Source organism: Colobus angolensis, unplaced genomic scaffold (genome assembly GCF_000951035.1).
Source record: "Colobus angolensis palliatus isolate OR3802 unplaced genomic scaffold, Cang.pa_1.0 Scaffold76, whole genome shotgun sequence".
Classification (NCBI taxonomy): Eukaryota; Metazoa; Chordata; class Mammalia; order Primates; family Cercopithecidae; genus Colobus; species Colobus angolensis.
Genome location: NW_012121376.1, coordinates 891,816 through 903,035, shown reverse-complemented (window position 1 = coordinate 903,035; position 11,220 = coordinate 891,816). Strand labels below are relative to the sequence as shown.

The window sequence follows — 11,220 nt, the reverse complement described above, 5'->3', positions numbered from 1 at the left end:
TTTTTTTGAAGACAGTGTCTTGCTCTGTCCCCCAGGCTGGAGTGCAGGGCACTATCACAGCTCACTGCAGCCTCAACCTCCCGGGCTCAGGCGATCCTCCTGCCTCAGCCTCCCGAGTAGCTGGGACCACAGACGCACTCCACCTGTTTTTTGTTGTTGAGACGGGATCTTATGTTGTCCAGGCTGGACGTGAACTCCTGGGCTCAAGCATCCTCCGGCCTTGGCTTCCCGTTGTGATTGTAGGTGTGAAATACCACAGCCAGCCTGATTTTTGGTTTTAAAGACAGGGTCTTGCTGAGCTGCCCAGGCAGGAGGGCAGTGGCTGTTGACAGGCTCACTCATGGCACGCTATGGCCTTGAGCTCCTGGACTCACGTGACCCTCCTGGGGCAGCCTCCCGAGCAGCTGGGAGTTTCCAGTTTATCTATCACAGGTAATTTCAGATTGAGTGACGTTCTGTGCCCAGTAATGGGGCTGTCAGGTTTATTCCACCTCACTCCCCCAGCTCTGGTGTGCAGCTCGCACCCCGTCCGAGCTCTCAGTGATACCATGGCTGCCTTCTCACTGCCTGTGGGTCCTTGTTTCTAGCTTCAGTATTTCATTCTGCTTTCCAACAGAGGCAAGCTGGGCCCAGTTCTTTCTACTCTCCTGTGGGACTGTCTTTGCTGTCCCCCAACAGGAAGGAGCAGAGCAGCTCCCTGGTGTGGGGGGAGGTGGAGGCTGCATGCGGCTCGTTTCCACGCGCTGGGATCCTTCCCCTCCTGCCAGGCTGAGGCCCAGCCGCCACTTGGAAATGGAGAGCCTGGGATGGAGACGCTGCACGGTCGCCTGGGCAGAGCAGGCACACTCGATGCAGGGGGCTGATGACTCATGGGCTTTCCATGAACACCTCTCACCTCCTTCCAGGTTTTACAAAAGCCACCAGCTTCTCTTCTGCAGCAGGAAAAAAAAACCCGTATTTCTTCCCTTTTTCTGTTGAAGCTTGGGGTCCTACCCCTTGGCAAGGCTTCCCGAGAGGGGGACCTTGTGCCGGGGAGGGGCGCCGGCTTCCCGAGAGGGGGACCCTGTGCCGAGGAGGGGCGCCAGCTTCCCGAGAGGGGGACCCTGTGCCGGGGAGGGGGACCCTGTGCCGGGAAGGGGCGCCGGCTTCCCTGGAGTGCCCGGGGGCCGACACTCACTTGCGCTGTGCTTTGGTTTTGGTGCTGATGGCAGTCCTGAGGCCTCTGGAGGAGAAGGGATCAGGCTTGAGTTTCAGGGCATGGACCCTCACCAGCAAGGCAGTCAGAGCCAGCCTGCTCCAGAGCCGGGGTTCCCAGGCAGGAGCTGGGTAGTGCTGGGGTCCACGGATGTAGGTGAGTGGGTGGGGTTACGCCATCTTCCTCCAGCTCCAGCCGGAGCCTCCCGAGGGTGGTCTGATGCCCACACGGGTGGCCCCGGGCAGCAGGGTCTCCAGGCTGGCATGCAGGCTCTGGGTACTCTGATATTTCTCAGTGTTTATTCACAAATCTTCTCTGAGGGATGGCAGGCTGTCTCTCGTCCCCTGTGGCAGGAGGGGGTATGGGCATCGCGTGTGTGGCATCTCCGGCAGGTACGCGTCGATACTCCAGCAGACCAGGGTGGGAGCCGGAGGGGAGCTGCTCGTGCCTGACGCCCCTCGTGGGCACCCGAGACAGGGGGAGGCACAGCATGATGGCCGGGACGTCGTCACCACTGTGGGCTGGAACTGCGGCATGCTCTGTGTGGCACAGACTGATTCAGGTTTTTCTTTTAAAGCTTAAAGGAAGTTTGTGGCCAAAGTTCTGTGATGGGGGTGGGGGTGGGCGAAGAAAACAAAAAACCTGGCCAAGATGGTGAAACCGCCTCTACTAAAAATACAAAAACTAGCCAGGCGTGGTGGTGAGCGCCTGTAATCCCAGCTACTCGGGAGGCTGAGGCAGGAGAACTGCATGAACCCAGGAGGTGGAGACTATAGTGAGCCGAGATCGCGCTATGGTACTCCATCGAGCCTGGGGGACAGAGCAAGACTCCATCTCAAAGACAAACAAAAACCCCCAAAACCCCCACAACAAACCACAGCTAATCCGAACCCAGAAAAATATACTGGAACCTTCTGGCTGCTCCACACCCTCACCCCAAGCCCATACACGAGGTGGACCACCCTGCTTTTACCCAGGCTGAGCCCTGAAGGGAACAGGAGGGAACCCACAAGAGCTTTGTGCACAGATGGAAGACAGGAGAGAGGGCACGACCCACGCCCACCCCCAACCCCATGCAGGGGCCCGGCCGGCGAGGGAGCTCACAGGGGCCTTGGAGGGAATGAAGGCACTGCCCCCGCCAGCGGCTCAGCCTGGCAGGGCTCAGGGACCCTCCCAGGTCAGGTTCCTCTGCAGGGGACCCAGTGACCAGGACCCCTATTGATTCTGATGCATGGGTGGTCTCTGCAGCTGCCACTCCTTTCCCAGCCCCTAGGTACAGGGGAGACAGAGCTCAGAAGGAAAAGGGTGAGGCGTCTCCCTCAACGCACCCTCCCGTCACACCGGGGGCCAACAGTCTCCTGGAGCCACACTAGCTGGAGGGCCCTGGCAGGCATCCTCTGAGCCAAGACCCAGCAGAGAGCAGCACCCTCGGAGGCGAGGCCTCGCATCTCCACGCTTGCCTGGGCTGCCTTCCAGCCAGGACAGGGCTCTCGAAGTGGGGACCCTCGCCAGCTCTGGCTGCCAGGGACGTGTGGGCAGTGGCACAAGCCAGCCTGCTACCAGCTGAAGCTCAGGGGCGTCTGCCGCTGGCCACAGGGTCTGTCCACGGCTGCAGTGCTCAGGTCCGTGAGGAGTGATGCTCCTGTTTCTCTCCAACGTCTCACAGGCCCTGTGGGGCAGATGGCCCAGGGCTGGCCCCTTCTACTTTCCTGCACGGCCCTGCAGCAAGATAAAGGCGCCCTGAGCCCGTCCACGCGAGTGCAGGAGAAGCACCTGCATTCAACGGTGAGGAACGGGGTCCTGTGGCCGAGGAGCCGCCTTCACCTGATTTCCCAGCATTCTCAGTCGGTGTAATGGCAGAGGAGGAGGGGAACATGTAATCTGTTTCAAAATTAAAAGCTAACAATTTGGTAGGAAAAAGTTTTTTTTTCCCCCAGGCAGAGCCTGCCTATGGAGTACAGTGGCATGATCTCAGCTCACTGCAGCCTCCACCTCCTGGGTTCAAATGGTTCTCCTGCCTCAGCCTCTGGAGTAGCTGGGACTACAGGCACGTGCCACCACACCCAGCTAATTTTTGTATTTTTAGTAGAGATGGGATTTTGCTATGTTGGCCAGGCTGGTCTCAGACCCCCGCCGCAGCCTCCCACAGTGCTGGGATTACAGGCGTGACCCACATCTGTCCTGGGAGTAAGAAGGTCATTGAGAGGGACGACACTGTCTCAGTCCCACACAGCCCCTCTCCTGAGAGGGAGGCACTATTCAAACAGCATTTTAATTAATTTATTTATTTCTTTACACATAACTGAAAGTGATGTTACAGTACATAAGTTATTTACAACTGTGCAGTAATGTGTTGCAAAATAAATTATCTAGAAGGCAGCAAAAGTACATTGTGAATGTATATAAAACTGTACAGCGTTTACCGATACACTTTTTATATGATTATTGGCTCTGTAGTGTTTCAAGTTATGTTCTCAGAAAGAGAAACAAAATGCCCAAGATTAAAGGAAAGAAGATACAAACCACGTGGATTTGACTCCATTAAAAATACGCCCGGGAGTCCTGGCTCTGTGTCCCTCAGCCTGGCTCCGCACCAGGTCTCATGCCCAGTCTGAGGCTGTCGCAGCTCTGTGGCAACAAGACCATGGCTGGGATGGGGCTCCTGCCCCTCTGACCTGGAGGTCACTGTTTGTGAGAGGTGGACACCTTAATTTTCTTTAGTTGATCAGAATGGAACAAAAAATTTAAAAACTGCACTCCGCTCTCCAACTCCTGAAATGCCTCTGCAGTTGCTGGAGAAAAGGGCCCGAAGGTCACCGTTTTCAGACAGAGGCTGCCATGTGTGCGTGCCCGGCATGATCTCCTCGTCCCGCCGGGGCCAGTGAGGCTCTGGGGGCTTTGCCCCCGCCGCAGCAGCTGGTAGAGAAGAGACGTGTTTCACCTCCCCGACGTCTGGACCAGTCTGGAAGGGATGGAGACGCTGTGGCCAAGTGCAGTCTCTCTCGGGGTCTCTCCCCGCCCGGGTGGACATGGCGCTCCCTCCTCTGCCCCTGGGGCTTAGCAGCAGCCCTGGGCAGCCGTGCAGCCCTTGCCTGCGTCCTGCAGCCATCCCGCGGTGTCACGCCGGCAACAACACAAAATCGTCGTTGACGTCGACCATGGGCACGTAGAAAGAGGGCACCTCGTTCACGCACAGGGACTTGTGCCCGGCGGGGTCCAGCTCCTGCACCTTCAGCTGCCACTCCATCCTCTGCACAGCGTTCAGGGCCGCGGCCTCATGCTGCTGCCGCATAAGGAGGCAGGTCTGTGGGACACACAGCGGGGAGAGAGGGGAGGAGGAGGAGGAGGGGGAGGAGGAGGAGGAGGAGTGAAGGGAGAGCCCCAGACTCTGCCAACCTCAGCTGCCAGCAGGGCCCAGGGCGTGACAGGGCTGTGAACCTACCCTGGTATGGGCCAGGCCCCCTGGAACCCTCTGCCTGCTGTGGTGTGGCTGGCAGGGGGCACATACCCAGGACCAGCTGTACTTGCCCCTGGTGTCTAGTTATCACACAGGGCAGCAGCACCAGCTGTGCTGGATGTCTGTTCCCAAGACTGCTGTCTGTGGCACCCCCATCCCGGCCCGAGGGCCCTGCCCTGCTCTGGGTCGGCCTGGGGCTCACCTCCAGCAGCCACTGCAGCTTATTAGAATCTAACAGCTTTCCTTTCATCGTTTTGTAATTATTTATGGCCAGTGACAGTCTTACTTGTATTCCAGTAGAAACTATGCCATTTACAAGCACATGTAACGGGACTGGACTGGGATGGGGCGTATTTTGGGCACTAATGGAGAGATTTAAACATGGCTCAGGGAGTACTGGTACGTCACAGCAACCGCGTAGAAAATCTTTCTTAGATAGAGTCTCAGGCTGGGGAGCAGTGGTGCGATCGTGACTCACAGCAGCCTGGACCTCCGGATCCTCCCTCCTCAACCTCCCAAGTAGCTGGGACTACAAGTGCTACCGTGCCCGGCTAAATTTTGTAGAGATGGGGTTTTGCAATGTTGGCCAGCCACAGTGTGGTAATGTCTGTCTCTAAATTTTTCTCAACATATATATATATATATGCTAAATTGTTTTTGAAGCTCAGAATGGATTCACAATCCTCAGTGGGCCGTACAGCTTTTATTCGGCAGCTCACACATCATCGCCAGTGTAAATCATTCCATGGAATCGTGTAACCCTTTGGATGTTCCAAACTCCGGTGAGTCACTGAATTACTGATGGGCCTCTGAGTTTCCAGTGTATTGGATTGTTTCAGTGAATATTTTTATACATATCTCTAAGGTTTTTAAAAAACTTTGTCACCCAGGCTGGAGTGCGGTGGTACAATCTTGGCTCACTGCAACCTCCGTCTCCAGGGTTCAAATGATTCTCACGCCTCAGTCTCCCAGAATTACAGGCACGCACCACCACGCCCGGCTAACTTTTGTATTTGTAGTATTTAGTACAGACAAGGTTTCACCATGTTGGCCAGGCTGGTCTCGAACTCCTGACCTCAGGTAATCTGCCCACCTTGGCCTCCCACAGCGCTGGGATTACAGGTGTGAGCCACTGTGCCTGGCCATATCCCTAAGTTTTAAATGACTAAAGTGAAATAGCTAGGTGAGGTGGTAAAAGGATTTTGAAATTTGATAGATATAGTCAGTTTACTTAATAAAAATCTACAATTGACGCTTCTCCCAATACTGCAGTGGTATCGGCTCCCAACCCTGCAGATGACCTTTAAATGAGATCTTGCTTCATCTGTGGTCCTGATGTTAATGATTACAGTGAGTATCTTTTCATGAAGGTTGGTCATTTTATCTCCTTTGTGGAATGTCTCTTTATATAAATTATTTTTTTGTGTACCATTTTTTGTATTAGTTTGTAAGGGTTCTATCTGCACGGATGGTGCTAACCCTATGTGGCATTTTTAATGTATGTATAAAGTCCCAATTTTTTTTTTAAAGACAGAGTTTCATTCTTGTTGCCCAGGCTGGAGTGCAATGACGTGATCTTGGCTCATAGCAACCTCTGCCTCCCTGGTTCAAGCGATTCTCCTGCCTCAGCCTCCAAGTAGTTGAGATTACAGGCATGTGCCACCACGCCCGGCTAATTTTGTATTTTTAGTGGAGACAGGGTTTCACCATGTTGGCCAGGCTGACCTCAGGTGACCCGCCCACCTTGGCCTCCCAGAGTGCTGGGATTACAGGTGTGAGCCACCGTACCCGGCCCAAAGTCCCATTTTAATGTAGTCAAACGTTTATCTTCTTACAGGAAAGTCTTCCCTGTGTCTTTATGAAGCCTTCAGTTTTTTCTCACGGCTTTGGTTAGGAAGGGCCTGGGTGGCCTGGGGAGGGTGTGGCGTGAGTGACTTCCTGCACCATCACCTTGGGGCTGGCCAGAAATGCACACTCAGTTACAGCTCAGACCTGAGTTTCTGCCTCAGCACAAGCCACGCCCCACAAATACCCGTGGCTCCCACCAGGTAGGGCTGGCGGTTCTCATCTGCACCCACAAGCTACAGCATGACACATGGGTGCTTGGTTCAGGGACCGGGGTGGGGCTGAGCCTGATGCTGCAGGTAGTCAGAGCCACCTGCTCCCGGGCCTGGCTGGCGACTGCACAGGGTGACGCTGACTTTAAAGTTCTGTCACTTGACAAGTTTCCACTTTCCGTTGCTTCCTGGTGGATCCTCCGGGGTATCCGGGTGAACAGCCCTAGCGACTGGGACTGAGGGTGTGCTGCCCTTCCTGGCACCTACCCTGCCTCTGCCCGCTGCCCTGGCCAGCACTTCCAGAGCAGTGGAGGGGGAATGCTGGGACCTTAGAGGGGGCTCACGGGGCGGTCCCAGGAGTTCTGACCATCAAGCCTAGGGTCCTGTTCAGCTGGCGACAGTAGCCGCTGCCTGCACACTGGGACAGAAGGGAGGATTGAGGCGGCCACACGCAGCGACAGGACCTCACCTCCCTGAACGCATCGGCCAGGTTAAGAGAATCTGAAATTGTCACCGCCCATCACAGAACTAGGCAGCAGCCTCCCTTGGCCCCAGAGGCAGCTGGAGTGCCCAGGCAGAGCTGGGCGGGAAGCGCAACACCAACCTTCATGCGGTCGTACTTGTCGTCCACGTCCTGGAGCCAGGAGATGAACTGGCGGGCGTTGAAACGGTCACGCACTGACTTGTTCTCGTCACCCTGTGGAGACCAAACACAGGGTTTCATCCGGAAACCCAGAGCCCGCGATGGGAAGGCGTGCCAGCCTGAGCGATGCTACAGCAACCTTTCTCAGTGCCAGCATGAGCGATGCTAGTGACCTTTCTCAAGGGAAAAACCAAAGGGGCAGCCTCATTCCACTGCCCACACACTGACTCACGTTCAAGGCATGGCAGGTGCCACCCTGCCCATCTCTCTAAACAGCTTCCCTAAAGTGCGCGTGGAGGTGGCTGGGCCTTTGTCTCCTGGGCACTGGGTGGCCGCAGGCCCTGCCTGAGCTGGTCCCCAGCCCTGCCCCCATGGGACAGTCAGAGCTCAGCCCAGTGCCAACTCCTGGGAGATACTTTAAGAGACGGAGTTTCGCTCGTTGCCCAGGCTGGAGTGCAGAGGCATGATCTCGGCTCACCGCAACCTCCACCTCCTGGGTTCAAGCGATTCTCCTGCTTCAGCCTCCTGAGTAGCTGGGATTACAGGCGCCCGCCACCACGCCCGGCTAATTTTATATTTTTAGTAGAGACGGGGTTTATCCTGGGAAGGACTTCCTTTTTCTTTTTTTTTTTTTGAGATGGAGTCTCGCTCTGTCGCCCGGGCTGGAGTGCAATGGCCGGATCTCAGCTCACTGCAAGCTCCGCCTCCCAGGTTGACGCCATTCTCCTGCCTCAGCCTCCCGAGCAGCTGGGACTACAGGCGCCGCCACCTCGCCCAGCTAGTTTTTTGTATTCTTTAGTAGAGATGGGGTTTCACCGTGTTAGCCAGAAGGTCTCGATCTCCTGACCTTGTGATTCGCCCGTCTCGGCCTCCCAAAGTGCTGGGATTACAGGCTTGAGCCACCGCGCCCGGCCAGGAGGGACTTTCTAGGCATGTCATCGTCCCTGTGTCCTGGAGGATGAGACACGGATAAAATGTCCAGGCTCCTCCCCTTTTTCATGGGCTCAGGGTGAAGCTGACAATGCCGACAGAAACCCACACACCTGCAGGGAGCTCACTGTCCACAAAGGTGCCAAGAACAGAATAACAATCACAGGGAAAGGACAGTCTCTTCCGTAAACGGTGCTGGGAAAACTGGCTACGCGTCGCAGAGGAGTGAAACGAGACCCCTAGCTCTCACCAAATACAAACATCAAACCCAAATGGATTAAAGTCTGGAATCCAAGACCTCAAACTATGAAACTACTACAAGAAAACACTGGGAAAATCTCCAGGACATTGGCCTGGGCAAACATTTCTCAAGCAATACCCCCACACACAGGCAACCAAAGTAAAAATGGACGAATGGGATCACATCAAGTTAAAAAGCTTCTGCACAGCAAAGGACACAGTCACCAAGGTGAAAAGACACCCAACCGAATGGGAGGAAATGCCTGCAAACCGCTCACCGTGACATGGATTCAGAACCAGAACATATAAGGCAATTAACTCGATACGAAAAAAATCTAATAATCCCATCAAAAAATGGGTAAAAGATCTGAATAGACATTTCTTAAAAGCAGACACACAAATGGCAAACAGGCATCTGAAAAGGAGCTCAACATCAATGCTCATAAGAGAAATGCAAATAAAAAGTACAATGAGGTATCACCCCAGTTAAAATGGCTTTTATCCAAAAGACAGGCAATCACAAATGCTGGTGAGGATGTGGAGAAAAGGGGACCCTCGCACCCTGTTGGTGGGAATGTAAATTAATACAGTCACTATGGAGAACCGTTTGGCGGTTCCTCAAAAAACTAAAAATTGAGCTACCATAGGATCCAGCAATCCCACTGCTGGGTACAGACCCAAAAGAAAGGAATCAGGGGCCAGGCATGGTGGCTCATGCCTGTAATCCCAGCTCCCCAGGAAGCCAAGGCAGGAGAATCACTTGAACCCGGGAGGCGGTGGCTGCAGTGAGCTGACACCGTGCCACTGCACTCTAGCCTGGGTGACAGAGGAAGACTCAATCAAAAAAAGGAAAGGAATCAGTATACTGAAACGGTATCTGCACTTCCATATTTAATGCAACTCCGTTTACTATAGCTAAGGCTTGTGTCCATCAACAGACGAATGGGTCAAGAAAACGTGGTACACACACAATGGAGTACTATTCAGCCACAACGAAGAATGAGATCCTGTCATTTGCAACAACATGGATGGAACTGGAGATCATTATGTTAAGTGAAATAAGCATAAAAAGACAAACATCACATGTTCTCACTTACTTGTGGGATCTAAGAATCAGAACAATTGAACTGATGGACACAGAGAATAGAACGACGGTCGCCAGAGGCTGGGAAGGGTTGTAGGGGCTGGCAGGGGGTGCTGGCAGGGAGGTAGAAATGGTTAATGGGTACCCCCCAAAAAAAAAAATAAGACCTAGTATTTGACAGCACAACAGGGTGACTATGGTCAACAGTAATTGCATTGTATATTTTAAAATAACTTACAGAGTGTTAACTGGATTGTTTGTAACTCAAGGGCTAAATGCTTGAGGGGATGGACACCCCATTCAAGAAACAAAGGGGGAAGTAATGCTTCCTCGGAAGGTGTGAGAGGCACGAGCTGGTCCTCCTCGTTTTTGCTCTGTATGGAGCTGTCCTAACTGCCTGTCCTTCACAGACTCTCAAGTGGGGTGCGAGAATGCAAACTTACAGCATCCAGCCCCCGAAGCATCATTTGGTCCAACTCATGTTTTCTTTAAAGAAAATTTGTCGGCCACGTGAGGTGCCTCACAACTGTAACTCCTGCACTTTGGGAGGCTGAGGCAGGCGGATCATGAGGTCAAGAGATCGAGACCATCCTGGACATGGTAACACCCTATCTCTACTAAAAACACAAAAATCAGCCGGGCGTGGTAGCACATGCCTATAATCCCAGCCACTCGGGAGGCTGAGGCAGGAGAATCGCTCAAACCCGAGAGCCAGAGGTTGCAGTGAGCCGAGATCGTGCCACTGCACTCCAGCCTGGTGACAGAGCGAGACTGCATCACACACACACACAAAAATAAAATAAAATTTGTCACTGTGTGTATGAGGGACATTGATAAAATACAAAGGAAAGGAAGATCTTTAATGCACTAAGAGATGTTTTCAACTAAACACCTTGGAGCCTCTGGCTGTCATTACACAGCAAAGCCTAGTGCACAGCTCAGAGAGCCCAGGGCCGGGGTGGCGTCACGGGGGGCCACATATGAGGGGTCTCGGTGCAAGGCCTGGACATCGAGGCGGGAATGTGCTCCAGGCACATCCCACCGCGCAGGATATGGGGCCTGGGGCCCAGGGAGCCCATGACCTGAGCACGGTGGGCTCTGAGGAAGAGGCAGGGGTCGATGCAGGGCAGGCAATGGGAGAACCCGGGGTCCACGCGGCCCCCATGGACAGCTCAGTGGTGGCTGCAGGAGGATTTCTGAGACAGGAGTGCCCAGCATGTGGGCCGCCTGAAGGCAGACAGGAAGAGCCACCCTGGGGAGAGCTACAAGGCCCGGCTGCCCACATCCTGTGTCCCAGTGGACAGAACAGGTCAAAGGCAGGGGAGCTGCAGGGGCGGGCGGGAGCCCCACAGACGGGCAGGATAGTGACTGCAGTTCTGGGACCCTGAGTCCAGCCCACCCTGGCCCAGATGAGAGGCACACCTGAGTGCGTGTGTCCCCTTAGCCACCCAGTGTCCCTGCTGTCCCCGTACGAGAGCCCCTGGGGCCTGTGCTGTGAAAGCCCTCGATGTGGCAGCCCCAGGGTGCCTGAGAGCTGCAGGTCGAGCCCAGCAGTTTAAACAGAAAACAAAGCCAGCCCTGACACCCGTGAGAGGTAGGTAGGGGCAGCTGAGG

General features: G+C 54.5%; 2 protein-coding genes across 2 annotated transcripts in view; one reads left to right on the top strand and one right to left on the bottom strand.

The window, feature by feature from the left end:
- The window catches only part of LOC105501926 (zinc finger protein 57-like), a 56,343-nt gene extending 53,294 nt beyond the window's left edge, over positions 1 to 3,049 (top strand). The window contains exon 7 of the mRNA XM_011928072.1: positions 2,672 to 3,049. Coding sequence (XP_011783462.1) covers positions 2,672 to 3,049 — 378 coding nt within the window. The remainder of the gene's footprint in view (positions 1 to 2,671) is intronic.
- A 406-nt stretch (positions 3,050 to 3,455) lies between these two features.
- The window catches only part of ANKRD11 (ankyrin repeat domain 11), a 145,886-nt gene continuing 138,121 nt past the window's right edge, over positions 3,456 to 11,220 (bottom strand). Inside the window, exons 11-12 of the mRNA XM_011927988.1 lie at positions 7,314 to 7,406; positions 3,456 to 4,499 (exon numbers count right to left, since the gene is read on the bottom strand). Of these exons, the coding sequence (XP_011783378.1) occupies positions 4,314 to 4,499; positions 7,314 to 7,406 (279 nt within the window). The 3' untranslated portion in view covers positions 3,456 to 4,313. The remainder of the gene's footprint in view (positions 4,500 to 7,313; positions 7,407 to 11,220) is intronic.